The 15,448-nt window shown below is 34.6% G+C and overlaps 2 protein-coding genes across 3 annotated transcripts in view; one reads left to right on the top strand and one right to left on the bottom strand.

The window, feature by feature from the left end:
* Positions 1 to 15,448, top strand: part of LOC123527892 (arf-GAP with coiled-coil, ANK repeat and PH domain-containing protein 2-like) — a 93,907-nt gene that overhangs the window by 43,261 nt on the left and 35,198 nt on the right. The window lies entirely within an intron of this gene.
* On the bottom strand, positions 3,462 to 15,192 carry LOC123527891 (leucine-rich repeat-containing protein 15-like). Of its 2 annotated transcripts, none has more exons than XM_045307609.2 (2): positions 15,017 to 15,192; positions 3,462 to 6,743 (listed from the first exon to the last, which is right to left on the bottom strand). In XM_045307609.2, the coding sequence occupies exon 2, from the start codon at positions 6,690 to 6,692 to the stop codon at positions 4,506 to 4,508; it is 2,187 nt and encodes a 728-aa protein (XP_045163544.2). In that variant the 5' UTR covers positions 6,693 to 6,743; positions 15,017 to 15,192; the 3' UTR covers positions 3,462 to 4,505. The 2 variants fall into 2 exon arrangements, with proteins under 2 accessions (XP_045163544.2, XP_045163545.2); XM_045307610.2 differs by lacking the exon at positions 15,017 to 15,192 and adding an exon at positions 10,159 to 10,303.

Consider the following 15,448-nt stretch of genomic DNA (forward strand, 5'->3'; position numbering starts at 1 on the left):
ATAATCATTTTTTTCCCAAAACTTAGTTGGTGATAATAGTTTGACAATTTTGCCATATCTGGCTTTATCTAAATGCATGAGAAAAAAGTTCCCTGATTAAGTCCAACAAGTATCACAACCTTATTGGTATATCTGTTAATTGCTTCTTACATTTGCATAAATCCACATTATAAAGGCACTGTGGACCCAATCCTGAAATTAGTATTCATTTTTCAGAGATTGTGTTTTTCAAAGCATTTTTTTTCAAACTATACAATTTTTCCCAGCATTCCTCCAGACCATGCACCCCTCTAGCATTCTAAACTACCGGTATCACATATATTTTGGTCTGTGATACACCCCTGCTTCCTAAGCAGAAGATGTAGAATAAGATATACTTTCTGGAAACACAATGCTCTATCCTGTTTGTTTATATATGTTATGCTGTCTATCCTGTTTGTTTATATGCCCTTGTAGATTGTTATGCCTAGTTAAAAATCAATGGCAGGTGGTACATACAATCATAATTGTACTGCACCCAGTGCACCAGGACACACAATCTGCAGAAAATTTTACATGACTAAGCAGAAACGATTTCCTTTGTTCTGTAAATTCCCATGTGTTTTTAGCTCCACTATTCGGAGAATTGGGGGGCTATACTACTCGCCCCGGCGTCGGCGTGACCCTTCTTGGTTAAAGTTTTTCGGCAACCTTTGTTTTAAGCTCACCTGTCACAAAATGACAAGGTGAGCTTTTGTTATCACGCAGCGTCCGTCGTCCGTCCGTGCGTCCGTTAGTGCGTAAACTTTTGCTTGTGACCATTCTAGAGGTCACATTTTTCATGGGATCTTTATGAAAATTGATCAGAATGTTCACCTTGATGATATCTAGGTCAAGTTCGAAACTGGGTCACGTGCGGTCAAAAACTAGGTCAGTAGGTCTAAAAATAGAAAAACCATGTGACCTCTCTAGAGGCCATATATTTCACAATATCTTCATGAAAATTGGTCAGAATGTTCATCTTGATGATATCTAGGTCAAGTTCGAAACAGGGTCAAGTGCCATCAAAAACTAGGTCAGTAGGTCAAATAATAGAAAAACCTTGTGACCTCTCTAAAGGCCATATTTTTCATGGGATCTGTATGAAAGTTGGTCTGAATGTTCATCTTGATGATATCTAGGTCAAGTTCGAAACTGGGTCACGTGCCATCAAAAACTAGGTCAGTAGGTCTTAAAATAGAAAAACCTTGTGACCTCTCTAGAGGCCATATATTTCATAAGATCATCATGAAAATTAGTCAGAACGTTCACCTTGATGATATCTAGGTCAAGTTTGAAACTGGGTCACGGGCTGCCAAAAACTAGGTCAGTAGGTCAAATAATAGAAAAACCTTGTGATCTCTCTAAAGGTCATATTTTTCATGGGATCTGTATGAAAGTTGGTCTGAATGTTTAGCTTGATGATATCTAGGTCAAGTTCGAAACTGGGTCATATGCAGTCAAAAACTAGGTCAGTAGGTCTAAAAATAGAAAAACCTTGTGACCTCTCTAGAGGCCATACTTTTGAATGGATCTTCATAAAAATTGGTCAGAATGTTCATCTTGATGGTATCTAGGTCAAGTTCGAAAGTGGGTCACGTGTCTTCAAAAAGTAGGTCAGTAGGTCAAATAATGAAAAAACCTTGTGACCTCTCTAGAGGTCGTACTTTTCATGGGATCTGTATGAAAGTTGGTCTGAATGTTTATCTTGATGATATATAGGTCAAGTTTGAAACTGGGTCAGCTGCGATCAAAAACTAGGTCAGTAGGTCTTAAAATAGAAAAACCTTGTGACCTCTCTAGAGGCCATACCCTTGAATGGATCTTCATGAAAATTGGTCAGAATGTTCACCTTGATGATATCTAGGTCAGGTTTGAAACTGGGTCACGTGCCATCAAAAACTAGGTCAGTAGGTCAAATAATAAAAAAAACCTTGTGACCTCTCTAGAGGCCATACTTTTCATGGGATCTGAATGAAAGTTGGTCTGAATATTCATCTTGATGATATCTAGTTCAAATTTGAAACTGGGTCAACTGCATTCAAAAACTAGGTCAGTAGGGCAAATAATAAAAAAGTCTTTTGACCTCTCTAGATGCCATATTTTTCAATGGATCTTCATGAAAATTGGTCAGAATTTTTATCTTGATGATATCTAGGTCAAGTTCAAAACTAGGTCACTTGAGCTCAAAAACTAGGTCACTATGTCAAATAATAGAAAAAACGACGTCAAACCCAAAACTGGGTCATGTGGGAACAGGTGAGCGATTCAGGACCATCATGGTCCTCTTGTTCTGTCATATCTTTGTTACTATTGCTTATATCTTACTCTTACTGCACATAAACATTGTCTAGTATACAAACAATGTATGTGTAGGGGCTGAGCCCATTATACCCAAGGTCAAGGTCACCAAGGGTTATACTTAGGTTATTTTTAAGGTTAAAGTTTTTAGGCAACCTTAGTTTTTCTGTCATATCTTTGTTACTATTGCTTATATCTTACTGTAATTTCTCAAAAACATTGTCCAACATACAAACATAATGTTTGCAGGGGCTGGGCCCATTATACCCAAGGTCAAGGTCACCAAGGAGTTATACTTGGAATTATTTTCATGTTAATTTTTTTCGAAAGCTTTATTAATAGACATATCTTTGGTACTTTAAAGACAATGACTTGAAATTAAAAATATTTGTTTATAATCTTCATCTGCATGTGTGGTTACATACCCCATAACTCTAATTGTATTTTTGACAGAATTATGCCCCTTTTGTACTTAAACTATTTTTGCAATCTTCGCTTTCTGGATATAACTTTAATGCAATATATAAGATAAAGACTTGAAACTTAAAATGTATCTTTATCACCATTATCTGCATGTGTGGTAACAATCCCCATAACTCTGTTTGTATTTTTGACCAAATTATGCCCCTTTTATACTTAAACTTTTTAACTAACTTTGTTTTCTGGACATAACTTTGGTACTATATTATTATTATTATAAGATAATGACTTGAAACTCAAAATATATCATTACCATCATCATCTGCATTTGTTGTAACAATGCTAATAACTCTAATTTGTGTAATTGATGGAATTATGCACCTTGGTGTATCTTCCTTTCATAGTAGAGGTCTCTCATTCATTTTACTGTCAAATCCCCGAATAGTGGAGCGCGCTGTCTTATGGACAGCTCTTGTTTTTTTCTTACCTTCTGTATAAACTTGTAATCTAAACAGCACACTTAAAGATAAATTTTAAGAGCCATTTTACTTAAAGACTTTCATGAAATTGCATTAGTATTATGTTGCCGGAGATATTTTCTTTAAAAGCTTGATTTTTTCAAAGTGTTTGTTGGACATTGATGAAGTAGTCTGAGAATCAATTTAATTTTCAGATTTTCGGCTGCTTAGGTGAAGCAGGCAGGGTCAAATATTAAGAAAATATGAGTACAAATTATTTATTGAATATTTCTATATTGCATTATAACAATGTAATAAAAATAAGCCATTTACAAAATTTTGATAAAAAAAAAATAACAACATAAAATTCTGTTAGTATAGTGCAATTCCTTTTGTTACTGACTTAATGAATGGATTATTTCAATAATACTCACATCACCTAACACTTATGAAGCAGCTCTCAGAACCGCAAACTTAAAGCTCAGATAGAAGATTTTTTGATGGTCGAACACTGAGCTCAAATTAAACTGATTATGAAACTTAAAAGTTCAAAATTAAACTCCAGAGGCCTAGTCGCAAGCTTGTAACAAACTCGCTGTGTCTCAGTGTAAGGTAGTTCTGCATGTATGATAAACCGGAAGTAACAGAACACCATTATATGAATAAATGGCAACCTGTGATTAGATTTATTAAAACAACAACGTAACTATCTTTTGAAAGTTAAAATATGTCTTTGATGTTAAGAGATTTGGCATGTTAAATAATTCCAAATGATCTTTTAAATTAGTTTGAGTTGTGCTGATCTCTTTAAATCATTGGCATAAATCTCAAAACATGCTCAGACCTTTACATTTTTTACACCATATTGCAGGTCATTTGTTCATTTATGGCTGTGAGAAGTTTCATTAAAATCTACATAGTACAAAAATTTTCTATTTGCCAAAATGTCACCAAAAGTTGGATTTTCCCATAGACGCTGATTACGAAAATTTGTGCGATATCCGCATTTTTCAAATCAATCTAGCAAATCTTCAAGCACAAGACCCTATCTTTTTTATTTGCTATGAGTTTCCTATGTATATTCTTAATTTTTGGAAAATTAGGGTTTAATCAAATTCTACATTGTAGAAAAAATTTTGGTCCGAACATGCAGAGCTACCTCAAATCCATAAAATATTGGTTATTACTGTCTTAAGTGTTTCACAGCACTCACAGGTTATAATTTACTTCTGCAGTTTTTAGAATCTTCTGTACAAATTTGCATAGTAAGAATATCAGTAAAGATTATATACACTATAAGTTCCAGCTTTAAGCTGTTTTTGCCTTGCGTTTTCTGCCTTTCTTGTTTTTACGTTTACGGCATATCATATTTCCATGTTCGTCTACCTGGCATCTCTTTCTTCTGACACATTTCATGTTGCCGTCCTTGTCCACTTTGCAGCGCATACCTTTCTTACTGTGAATCCTACGCTTCTTACGCTTTGCGTCATCGTCTTTCCGATTTAACTTCCTCTGTCTTCGTCTTTCTTCTTTCTCCTTTCTCTTTCTTTCTCTCTCAGCTTTCCTTGCAGCTTTACGTTCAGCCTTTGTCATCTTTTTGTTTTGAACATCTTTGTTGGAAGATTTTGGTTGCAGTTGGTTACGCGGTGGTTTTATGACAACTCGGACGCCACCTATTGCTGTTGATTGGCGATTGGTCTGAGGGTTGTTGTTGTTGCGATTATCCTGACGATCATTGACATCACTTGATGGTTGATATGTGTTCCTTGATGGGGAGGTTTCGGCGGGTTGAGATATTTCAGTTTTGGAAAATTGCTGTGTGTTTGACTGTCTCGTCGGCAGCTCTGGTACATCTGTAAAATCTGTCGGTGATAATTCAGAGATGAGTCGTCCATGAACTGCCTTTGGTGAGTCACATGTTGGTGGTTCATATTGGTGAAAAGATACGGTTGTTGTCGTCTGCATCCAGGCTCGTAACCATAGCAATTTACTATCACACTGAAGAAGATTACCATCCAGAAGAAGTTGTTTTACGTTGGGAAAAACAGTTTGGACAGCTTCGGGTATGGTGGTCAGTTCGTTGTACTGCAAATTGACTTTCTTAACACTATCTAATGTTTCATTTCCTGTTTCAGCAAACTTGGCAAGAAATGCTTTTGTTAGTTCAACACTACTCATAAGGTCAACAGAGGTCAGATTAGGCATAGTGGTAAGAAAGTTCTCATGAAGAACTTTCTCTACACCTGTGTTTCGATGGTCAATGTATGCCATTGAGAGGTCAGTGAGACTGTCAAGCCCAGCAAAAGCTCCTTGCTCAAAAACTTGGATTGGATTATCGGTAAGAGTTAGCATCTGCAACTTAGGAAGATTGGTAAATGTTCCAACATCTATCAGTGAGAGCTGGTTACCTTGTAGGTTAAGTTTTTCAAGGTCATTCACGTATTTTAAAGAATCCTGATGCACTTTCCTCACCCTGTTTCCTTCTAGAGACAATACTTTCAGCTTGGCATCTTCTTTGAACAACATTGGCTCAAGCTCAACAACTTGGTTATTGTCAATAAACAGTTTGATCAATCCCTTTGGCAGACCCCTGGGTATGTACACCATTTCGTTCCTGCTGAACCAAAGTTCTTTCAAGTTCTCTAGACTCTCAAATGACCGATGCTCAATGTGATTGATTTTGTTGTCATTTAGGGTAAGTAGATTTAGTCTTGTAATGTTGTTAAAGTCTTCGTCATTAATGGCAGTGATACGGTTATTGCCAAGACGGAAATCAGTCAGCGACGGTGGCATGGTACGTGGCACCGACTCTAATTGACAGTTTGAGAAATCAGCCAATGATAGCATGGTACTGCTGAATGTCAGATCGGAAAGTGTGGTAATAGGATTGTTGCTGATGATCAAGTACCGCAACATGTCCATATTTTTGAAAGCATTACCGTGGATACTTGATATTTTATTGTTACTCAGATCTAGCATCTTGATCATGTTGTTTTTCTCGAAGTTTTCTTCCTCGATGGTCTCTATCTCATTATTCCCTAGACGTAGCGAGTTGAGAGCAGGTGTATTTCTGAAGATTTGCCCAATCTCTTTGATCTTGTTTCCGTTGAGTGATATAGTTTCGAGGTTTATGAGCCCTTGGAATCCATGCTTGTACACTTTAGATATGGAGTTCGTAGATAAGTCAAGGCTCATGAGGGATGATGCGGCTTCAAAGTCACCTCCCTTGATGACACGTATTTCGTTTAAGGACATCCTGAATGATTGGAGCTCTGGCAGATCAGGTAGTTTATTCAGAGTGTTTATTTTATTTTGGGTTAGATCAATAACAAATGTGTCCTTTGGGATTGGTGAGGGAAGAACAGTCAGCCCCGCCCCTGGGCACTGGAGACGCCCATCACTGCATGATGAACAACCGTAAGGACAGTCTGCAGAACAAATCTGTAGTACTGCTACAACAATGAGAATACTGGCTTGTAGAATTAATTTATCCATGTTGGTCAGGCAGATTTTAGCAGATCAGTGGATTTCTGGCATGTCTTCCTCCTGAAATATATATAAAACAGGCATTGTATTTGACACATTGCTTATATTTAATGCAAAAGAAGTTCAAAAGGGTTTTTTTTTAATAGAGGGGTTTAGGAAATTATCTAGTTTTTTGTTCTTTGAGTTCTTTCTTCTGTTAATATAGCCCTGCTAATTTAACTTCCAATTAAATTCCAAGATACTTAAAGGGGCATGCTTGCAGATGATTGTCAAAATGTTTAAAAATCGTGATAGATTGTAAGAGACACCAAAAATGATCAGTCGGTTTTATTCAGTTGATATTATTTTAGTATGATGTGTATTTAAAATTTATAGGTTTTATTTACAATAACCCACTATGAAAAGCCCACTGTTACAGAAATTGACATTTCATGATGTTTCAAATTGAAATCAACCTTAATTCATTATTTTCTGATAGATCTGTAGATGTGTCTGAAAGAATTTTGTTATAGAGACTGGCATGAATGCAACCAGTTCAGAGATTTTTGTTAAAAATGAAATCATTTGAGAAGTTGAAATATGTCTTTTTGCTTAAGTGGCCTATACATGTAGTACAAATAAAAAAAGTCACTTTTGTTGTGGAGATAGAAGTTGTCGGGAGTGTTGGGAAGGAAGGGGTTGATACAAAATACATACAAAATCAGACTTCAGCATTTATATTATTAAAAATACACCCAATTTGTAAGCATTTTAAAGTTTTCAGTATTGCTGAGCACCTCCATCCACTCCATTGGTTCAGATAGATGTCTTGGTATCACTTACCACTCAGCACTATGGGTTCAAAATATTATTTGTAATAAAGAAATCCTGAGGAAGCCATCTAGCAGAGACATACAAAATTTAATGATTATATCTTTCCAGATGCCTTTTGCCTGAAATAATACCCAGAGGGGCACCTTGGGTAATGCGAAATGATTAACATAATGTGTCAGTGTGACTTAACCTCCCCCCACCCCCCAACAAAATGAATAAATAATGTTCCTTAGTAGTCAAAATAGATACTTAGTTTATCTGTTTGCTTAGGTACTTAAAGTTCTGTGTTTCACCTCCACTTGTAAACAGACTCCTGGGGTAATTAACAAGCATTCAGACAGCTAATCATATTTACAGGTATGCAGTATTTATTCTCAATGCCAAAAGGTATTTTACCACATTCGTAAGTTCAAGGTAGTAAAAACTTGAATTATGCGACCAGTCTAAGAGTGCAGCCTTGCCATTGGCCAATTTCAAGAATGAGTTCAGAATCAGCCAATCAGATGCTGGTTTTTTTCGACTGGTCTCGAAGCCACAGTAAGTTGCATTTTTTAAGGAAATTCAGGCTGAATAGTAACAGGAACTGCTAAGGCTCATTTTGATATTGTCTGCAGCGGACATCTTGGTTTTGCAATATAAATTATATATAAGTCTTGTGTGCAAGTTTCAAGCTACAAGGAGAAATGGGGGTCTCAGTTTGTGGTAGAGGTCAATATGCTGGAAAATGGATGGAAAATTTTTATTTGGCAAAATTATTCTTGTGTTCTTTAGAAAGACATCGATAGAAGAGAGAACTTATCGCCATTAATAGAAGAGAGAACCATCAATTATTGGAAGCAACTTTCACCTTCCATGCATTTGGACATTTACAAAAATTGCAATCAACTGATAGCTTGATTGATAGATACAGCTCCATCAGATATTTATATATCACAAAATTATGTAAAAGTCTATATTACAACAGGCATTAGTTGGTCATTTTCAAAAATTTAATATGTGTATGTAACATTTCACTCCTCACAATTTGTCATTGTTGTATTTTAGAGATAATTGAGCTGCGCCATGAGAAAACCAACATAGTGGGTTGGCGACCAGCATGGATCCAGACCAGCCTGCGCATCCGCGCAGTCTGTCAGGATCAGCTGTCGCTTTCAAGCCTATGAATGGAGAAATGTTAATGACAGCATGATCCTGACAGACTGCGGATGCGCAGGCTGGTCTGGATCCATGCTGGTTGCAAACCCACTATGTTGGTTTTCCCATGGCACGGCTCATATATACTTTGTGCAAAAATTCATATGTGATGAACTTTCTTGCATTTGAAGACCACTTTTAGAAAATACTGGTGAAACTCAATATCTCAGACGCTCTTATCTTAAATTTCTCGAAGACGTTTTCAAGTCCAATCCCGAAAACATGCACAAAAGACCATTTTAATTCAAATTTCAGTTATATCTACGTAAAACTGTTGATTCCTTGGAATTTGAAATTCAACTGTACTTTAAGACAGCCCAATTCATTTTCTTTTAATGTTAAGGATGAAGCCAGTTTTACTATTAAATGAACGATCATTAAAACTGTCTGGCAGTAAACAGATGTGCAGTATTTAATATGCAATTAACTAGGAATTTTTTTGCACTTAGAATAACTGTTTACTGCTACTGTATTACTCCTGCATTACTGTCGAATAAAGTGGTTTTGCTCTATCATGTCTGTATTTATTTCTGTCTGTTCATCTGTGACAGTCTATACTTGGCAATATATGACTATTTTTGTGTCGATTCGCCGTAAAACCAAACTCACTCATCTGTCTATCTGCCATAACTAAATGGGTTTCAAATCTTAGCTGTTTGTTGGCAACTTTAGCACAGTTTTTAAACATGTTTGTTTTGTTTGTTTGTTTTTTTCTAAAAAAATCAGACTCCAAATTGGGTATTAGCTAAATGTGAAATTGATCACTCTATTTTAAAGGTCCATAATGCTTTAAAATTTTATTTTAGAAACAAATGAAACAGCTTTCCAAATAGAAGTTTTGCATACTTACATGGTTAGAATTAAACACTACATTTAATACTGCACATGAAATGTTATAGTTAGTGTCATAAAGGGAGATAATAAAATACAGTAGATTCAATGAAACATTCTAGTATATTCAGCAATATTAAAACCTTCGGAAAACGTTAAAGAAAGTTATTATCAGAAATAGGATTTAACAAGAAATGAATAGATTGTTTGTTCACAACGGAAAATATGGCAGCCACATTTTAAACAAAGGCATTAGCCTTTAACAGTATTTGAAAGATTTATTGCCCTTTTCATAATTATAATTAGATAACATTGGTGTAGTTTAAGGGTTCCAAAAACTTTCTATGTTTTATAAAATGCATAATGTATTATATTATAAATCTAAATCATAAGGTGGGTCCGTACCTAAGTTCCTTACTTAATTAAAAAAAAAGTGGTATGTATCTTTATAAGTTTCTTGAAAATATTTAGCAAAAAAAGAATAAAATGATTCAGTTTGTTTTGGTTACAAATTAAAAGATTAAATAGATACGCAGAAAAATTGTCAACTATGTTAATTCTGTGATACATATTTTATGTAAAAGTTAGAAGAAATTGTATAATAATTTAAGCTAATTACTATAAAAATTATACTCACAAAATATGAATTTAAACAACATTGATCTGTGATTTTTAATTTAAAATCCTATTATTTCTATTTCAATCTTATGAGTTATGTCCCTTTTAAGAGGTAACACCTTTCATACAGTTGTTTCTCTAGTGTGGAGGATGATTCTCTGTCAGTGTCATTCTTTATAGAAAATAATTATTCGTAGAGTTGTGCATTTTCCATTTTATGCAGATTCTGATGAAACTTGATCAGGAGAAAATGAAGGCACTTAAAATATTTAATCTGATAGAGACTAAACAGTCTAAACATTTTGTAGTCAAGAAAAAGTTGCATCCTGCTCATGTCAAAATCTTTTGTCTGCTGCGATTTATATAGTTTCATAGGATTCGAAAGTTTCTGATGATGAAGTGATATTTGAGACATATATCATTTTGCTGATCTGCAATTTAAAAGTATTGCACAGTGAATTCATGATAGGCAGATGATATGTTAAAATTGCTTTATGCATTCCCCATTCTAAATGCTATTAATATGTATATATGATGCTTATCACTAGAAACTTATAGTTTATGAGAAAATAAATTTGTTTGTTTGTTTGTTCTTAACTGACAGTTGGGATGAAAGATTAAACTATTAATAAGAGTTTATGGGTTTTCAAAATTGTTGGGCTGCTGTTGTTTATTACCCATTTTAACATCAGGAGCTGTGGGAATCTTTTTAGTTTATTATACTCTTCTTCAAGGAAGAGTAGATGTATTATTTTGCTCTTATCTGTTGGTCCCTTGATAGGCTTAAGCCTACAGTCATTAAACTTGATAGGATGGTATCTGGTGGTCAGTGGAAGACCCCTGTTTTTTTCTTTGTTTTTGGGGGGTGGGAGTTGGGTTTGGGGGTCAGTAGTCAAATATCAAGGCTGCAGTGATCTCTTGACTGAAATAATTTTCCTCTCAATAATGAAAGAAAGCTAATAGGCTGCCAATCATCATTGGATGCTTGCCTGTAGCTGATGTTTTTGAAGTCATTTGGTCAAAGGTTCAAAGCCTAAAGCAGGTCATCATGTGGCCATATGCATTTTACAAACAGCTCTTGTTTCTTTCTTTGTTGATGCTTTTTGGGTCAGATCACTCTGACTGTAAGATTGAAGAAGGTTGCAGTCATCAGCTGGACAGCATCCATAGTTCATGGAATGATAATACTGGTGCCCATGCAGTACTGACATCTATAATATTTGAGGGTCAGTGTCACAGTGATCTTGAGGCTAAAAACTGGGTTTAAGATCAGTAACTGTAGAATTATTGGACTTTGAGCTGTCAGAATTCTTAGGATATAGTTGTTTGTGGTCTGAATAGCTTATTTAGATTCAGTTTGCCAAAGGTGAAGGTTGCAGTGACGGGTTTGGAGTCAGGGAGAGAGTCAAAAAGGATTTAATCAACAGCAGTAGAGTTTGATAGGACTTATCCTAAGGACTGTAGACCTCTACTATTTTTGGAGTCATTAGGTCAAAGGTCAAGGTCATAGCAAACTGCTAAATTACTAAAATGGATAGTTCCATCATTCAATTTTGGCAGTACCACTTACTATTTAAAGGGGTGTTCACTGAAAACTTATTGACTGAATAGCGAACAGTGCAGACCATGATTAGCCTGCTCGAATGATCTTGGTCTGCAATGGTCGTAAAATCAGAATCACTTGACCCAGCAGGCAAAAGGTTAAATTCAAAATTACATGCCTAGTACCCTTAGACATGGGGCATAATTATGTGTTTTACAAATAACTCTTTGATTTATTTGTGACTAATTTTAAATCCACAATATATATAATTTAACATGAAAATGCACATTTTCCAGATTTTTAGCTCACCTGTCACAAAGTGACAAGGTGGGCTTTTGTGATCACGCAGCGTCCGTCGTCCGTGCGTGGTCCGTCCGTGGTGCGTAAACTTTTGCTTTGACGACTCTAGAGGTCACATTTTTCATGGATCTTTATGAAAGTTGGTCAGAATGTTCACCTGATGATATCTGGTCAAGTTTGAAATGGGTCAACGTGCGGTCAAAACTAGTCAGTAGGTCTAAAATAGAAAAACATTGTGACTCTCTAGAGGCCATATATTTACCAAGATCTTCATGAAAATTGGTCAGAATGTTCACCTTGAGTTATCTAGTCATGTTTGAAACTGGGTCACGTGGTCAAAATCTAGGTCAGTAGGTCTAAAAATAGGTAAATCCTTGTGACTCTCTAGAGGCCATATATTTTCACAAGATCTTCATGAAAATTAGTATAATGTTCACCTTTCTGATATCTAGGGCAAGTTCGAAACTGGTCACGTGGGTCAAAAATAGTCAGAAGGTCTAAAAATTAGAAAAAAACCTTGTGACATCTCTAGAGGCTCATATTTTCTCAATGATCTTCCATGAAATTTGGTCAGAATGATCCACCTGGTAATGATATCTAGGTCAATTCGAAAATGGTCACGTGCGTCAAAAACTTAGTCATAGGTCTGAAAATGAAAAACTTTGTGACCTCACTATAGGCCATATTTTTCATGGGATCTTTATGAAAATTGGTCAGAATGTTCACCTTGATGATATTAGGTCAAGTTCGAAACTGGTCAACACGCGGGCAATAACTAGGTCAGTAGATCTAAAAAATAGAAAAAACTTGTGACCTCTCTAGAGGCCATATTTTTCATAGATCTTCATGTAAAATTGGTCAGAATTTTCAACTGATGATATCTAGGTCAAATTCGAAACTTGGTCACGTGCAGTCAAAAACTAGGTCAGTAGGTCTAAAAATAGAAAAACCTTGTGATGTCTCTAGAGGCCATATTCTAATGGGTCTTCATGAAAATTAAGAGAATTTCAGCTTGATGATATCTAGGTCTTTGTTTTGTAACTGGGTCATGTGTGGTCAAAAACTAGGTCAGTAGTCGAAAAATAGAAAAACCTTGTGACCTCTCTAGAGGCCATATTTTCACGAGATCTTCATGAAATTTGGTGAGAATGTTCACCTTGATAATATCTAGGTAAGTTTAAAAGTGGGGTCACATGCCTTCAAAAACTAGGTCATTGGTCAAATATAGAAAAACCTTGTGACCTCTCTAGAGGTCATATTTTTCAATGGATCTTCATGAAAATTGGTCAGAATTTTTTATCTTGATGATATCTAGGTCACATGTGCTCAAAAACTAGTCACTTTGTCAAATAATAAAATAACGATGTCATACTCAGTTCAAAACTGGTCATTTGGATAGTGTAGCGATTCTAACCATCATGGTCTCTTGTTTTATTTTATATCGGTTATTTTAAAGTTATATACGCCCGAAGGGACGAATTGTGCCGTCTGTCTGTATGACTGTCCTTTAGCAATTTGGTGTCCACTGTATAAGTCTTCAACCCCTTGAAGGATTTCGAGGAAACACAAAATTAATGTTCACCACATCAAGACCACGTGCAGAGCGCATGTTTTGGATGGCTCGGGTCAAGGTCATACTTAGGGTCAAAAGTCATATGAGTTTGTTTTGTGTCTGCTTGGTAACTCTTGAAGTGCTTGAAGGATTTTACAGAATCTTGGTACAAATGCTCACCACATTGCGACGGCATGCAAAGTGCATATTTCGGATGGCTCACTTTAAGATCAAGGTCACACTAAGAGGTCAAAGGTCACTTTCTGGCGTATATTGCTCCGCATTGTGATGCTCTTATTACAGAATTATACATAATCATGTTTGTCTAATCTGATGACATTGAAAAATTATATTTCTTGAGTCTCACTCCTGTTATGTAAGTGAAAAGTTTGATATGTATGAAACCTGGATTTTCGAAGGTGTTTTTGTGTGGTAAAATATTACAGAGGAAGGTTTTTTTTTTTTAACTATTGATTAAGAAATACATTAAGAAATTTGATGTATGCAACTTGTAATTTTTAAAATGATAATAGTCTTATCTTAAACTCCCAGAATCTGCCTGGTTAAAGGAACCACCTGGTAAAAAATTTCAAATTTTGAAATTCTCAAAAATAAAAAAAAATAATTAAAAAAACAAAACATTAAGTCTTTGCTGGATGTAAAAATGTTAATCCAGTAGTATTCATGTCAGACTTTTTAAAGTGATGAAATGAATCCATTATAGTATAATAGATTGAAGCCATGCATGCTTCGGAAAATTAGGAAAATATGTTTAAGCCAAAATTTGATGAAAATCAAAATCTGTATTTTTTGTGTGGCACAACTCTGACACAAAGATATTTAAAAAACAAAAAAGTTGTTACTTTTAATTGAAATTTTATGAAAAATATAATTTTATTTCTATTTATTACAGTTATTATGTAACTTTATTCAAAAATTATATTTTTTTATTTTCCATTTTGTAGACTGCCGATCATTTATTCAATAGTTCTAAAAAAAATGTATTTATACAATAGAAATATTATTATAATTAATTTTTTCTTATGAAGTTCACAACAAGTTTTACTCAGAAGTCATATTATAAAAAATCATTCCAATTTATTAGATATTAAACTTGTAGTTGGAAATCATATAAACAATTCCTGTTGTAATTTCAAAATCATTTGTTTTGTTTTTTTTTCGTAAAATATGATTTCAAACATTTTGTTTTTGAAATTTTGATGATAAATAATTCCTACTGATGAATTATTTAAAGTTTATTTTGAAATCAAAGTTATAAATTATTAGAATATAAGTTTATAAATGGGGGAAAATGTTACAATTTTAAAATAAAATTTCTTGGCATTTCCTTATAGTATAAATCCAATCTCGAATGATGGAGACTATTTCTTCATGATTTATGTTTAAAAATAGATTTTTTTTAAATTATCTGCAAAAAAAAGAAATGTTTTTGTAGTTAATGGTCAGATTATATTAACTCACCTTAGCAGTTAGGATAAAAAATGATCCAAGTTTGCACTATCACTCCAAAATAATTTAATATATAATCCAAACTTGCAAATTTAAAATACTGTAGAAATAAATTATAAAGATGTCATGGGTGTATTTATCTCCTAATTAATTCTTTAGAAAGTTAGCATGCTTTCTCCTGTGATACAGCAGGCTGTGAGTTGTGAGGGATGTTCAAACTGTACAAAATAATAACTTGCTGTTATGGGTTGTTCATTAAGTTATGTATCTCAGAATTACTAGTTTCTTGCTTTCTTCTGTGATACAGCAAGCTGTAAGTTGTGAGGGGTGTTCAAATTGTACAAAGTTATTAACTTGCTGATAATTATGGGTTGTTCATTTAGTTCTGTATCTTCTCATTGATACTTTAAAAAGCCAGCATGCTTAATTCTGTGATTACAGTGG

This window comes from Mercenaria mercenaria, chromosome 14 (assembly GCF_021730395.1).
Source record: "Mercenaria mercenaria strain notata chromosome 14, MADL_Memer_1, whole genome shotgun sequence".
Taxonomy (NCBI): Eukaryota; Metazoa; Mollusca; class Bivalvia; order Venerida; family Veneridae; genus Mercenaria; species Mercenaria mercenaria.

What these genes read in the sequence shown, in the direction of transcription:
- LOC123527891 (XM_045307609.2), bottom strand. Translation starts at nt 6,692, where the DNA reads ATGGATAAATTAATTCTACAAGCCAGTATTCTCATTGTTGTAGCAGTA.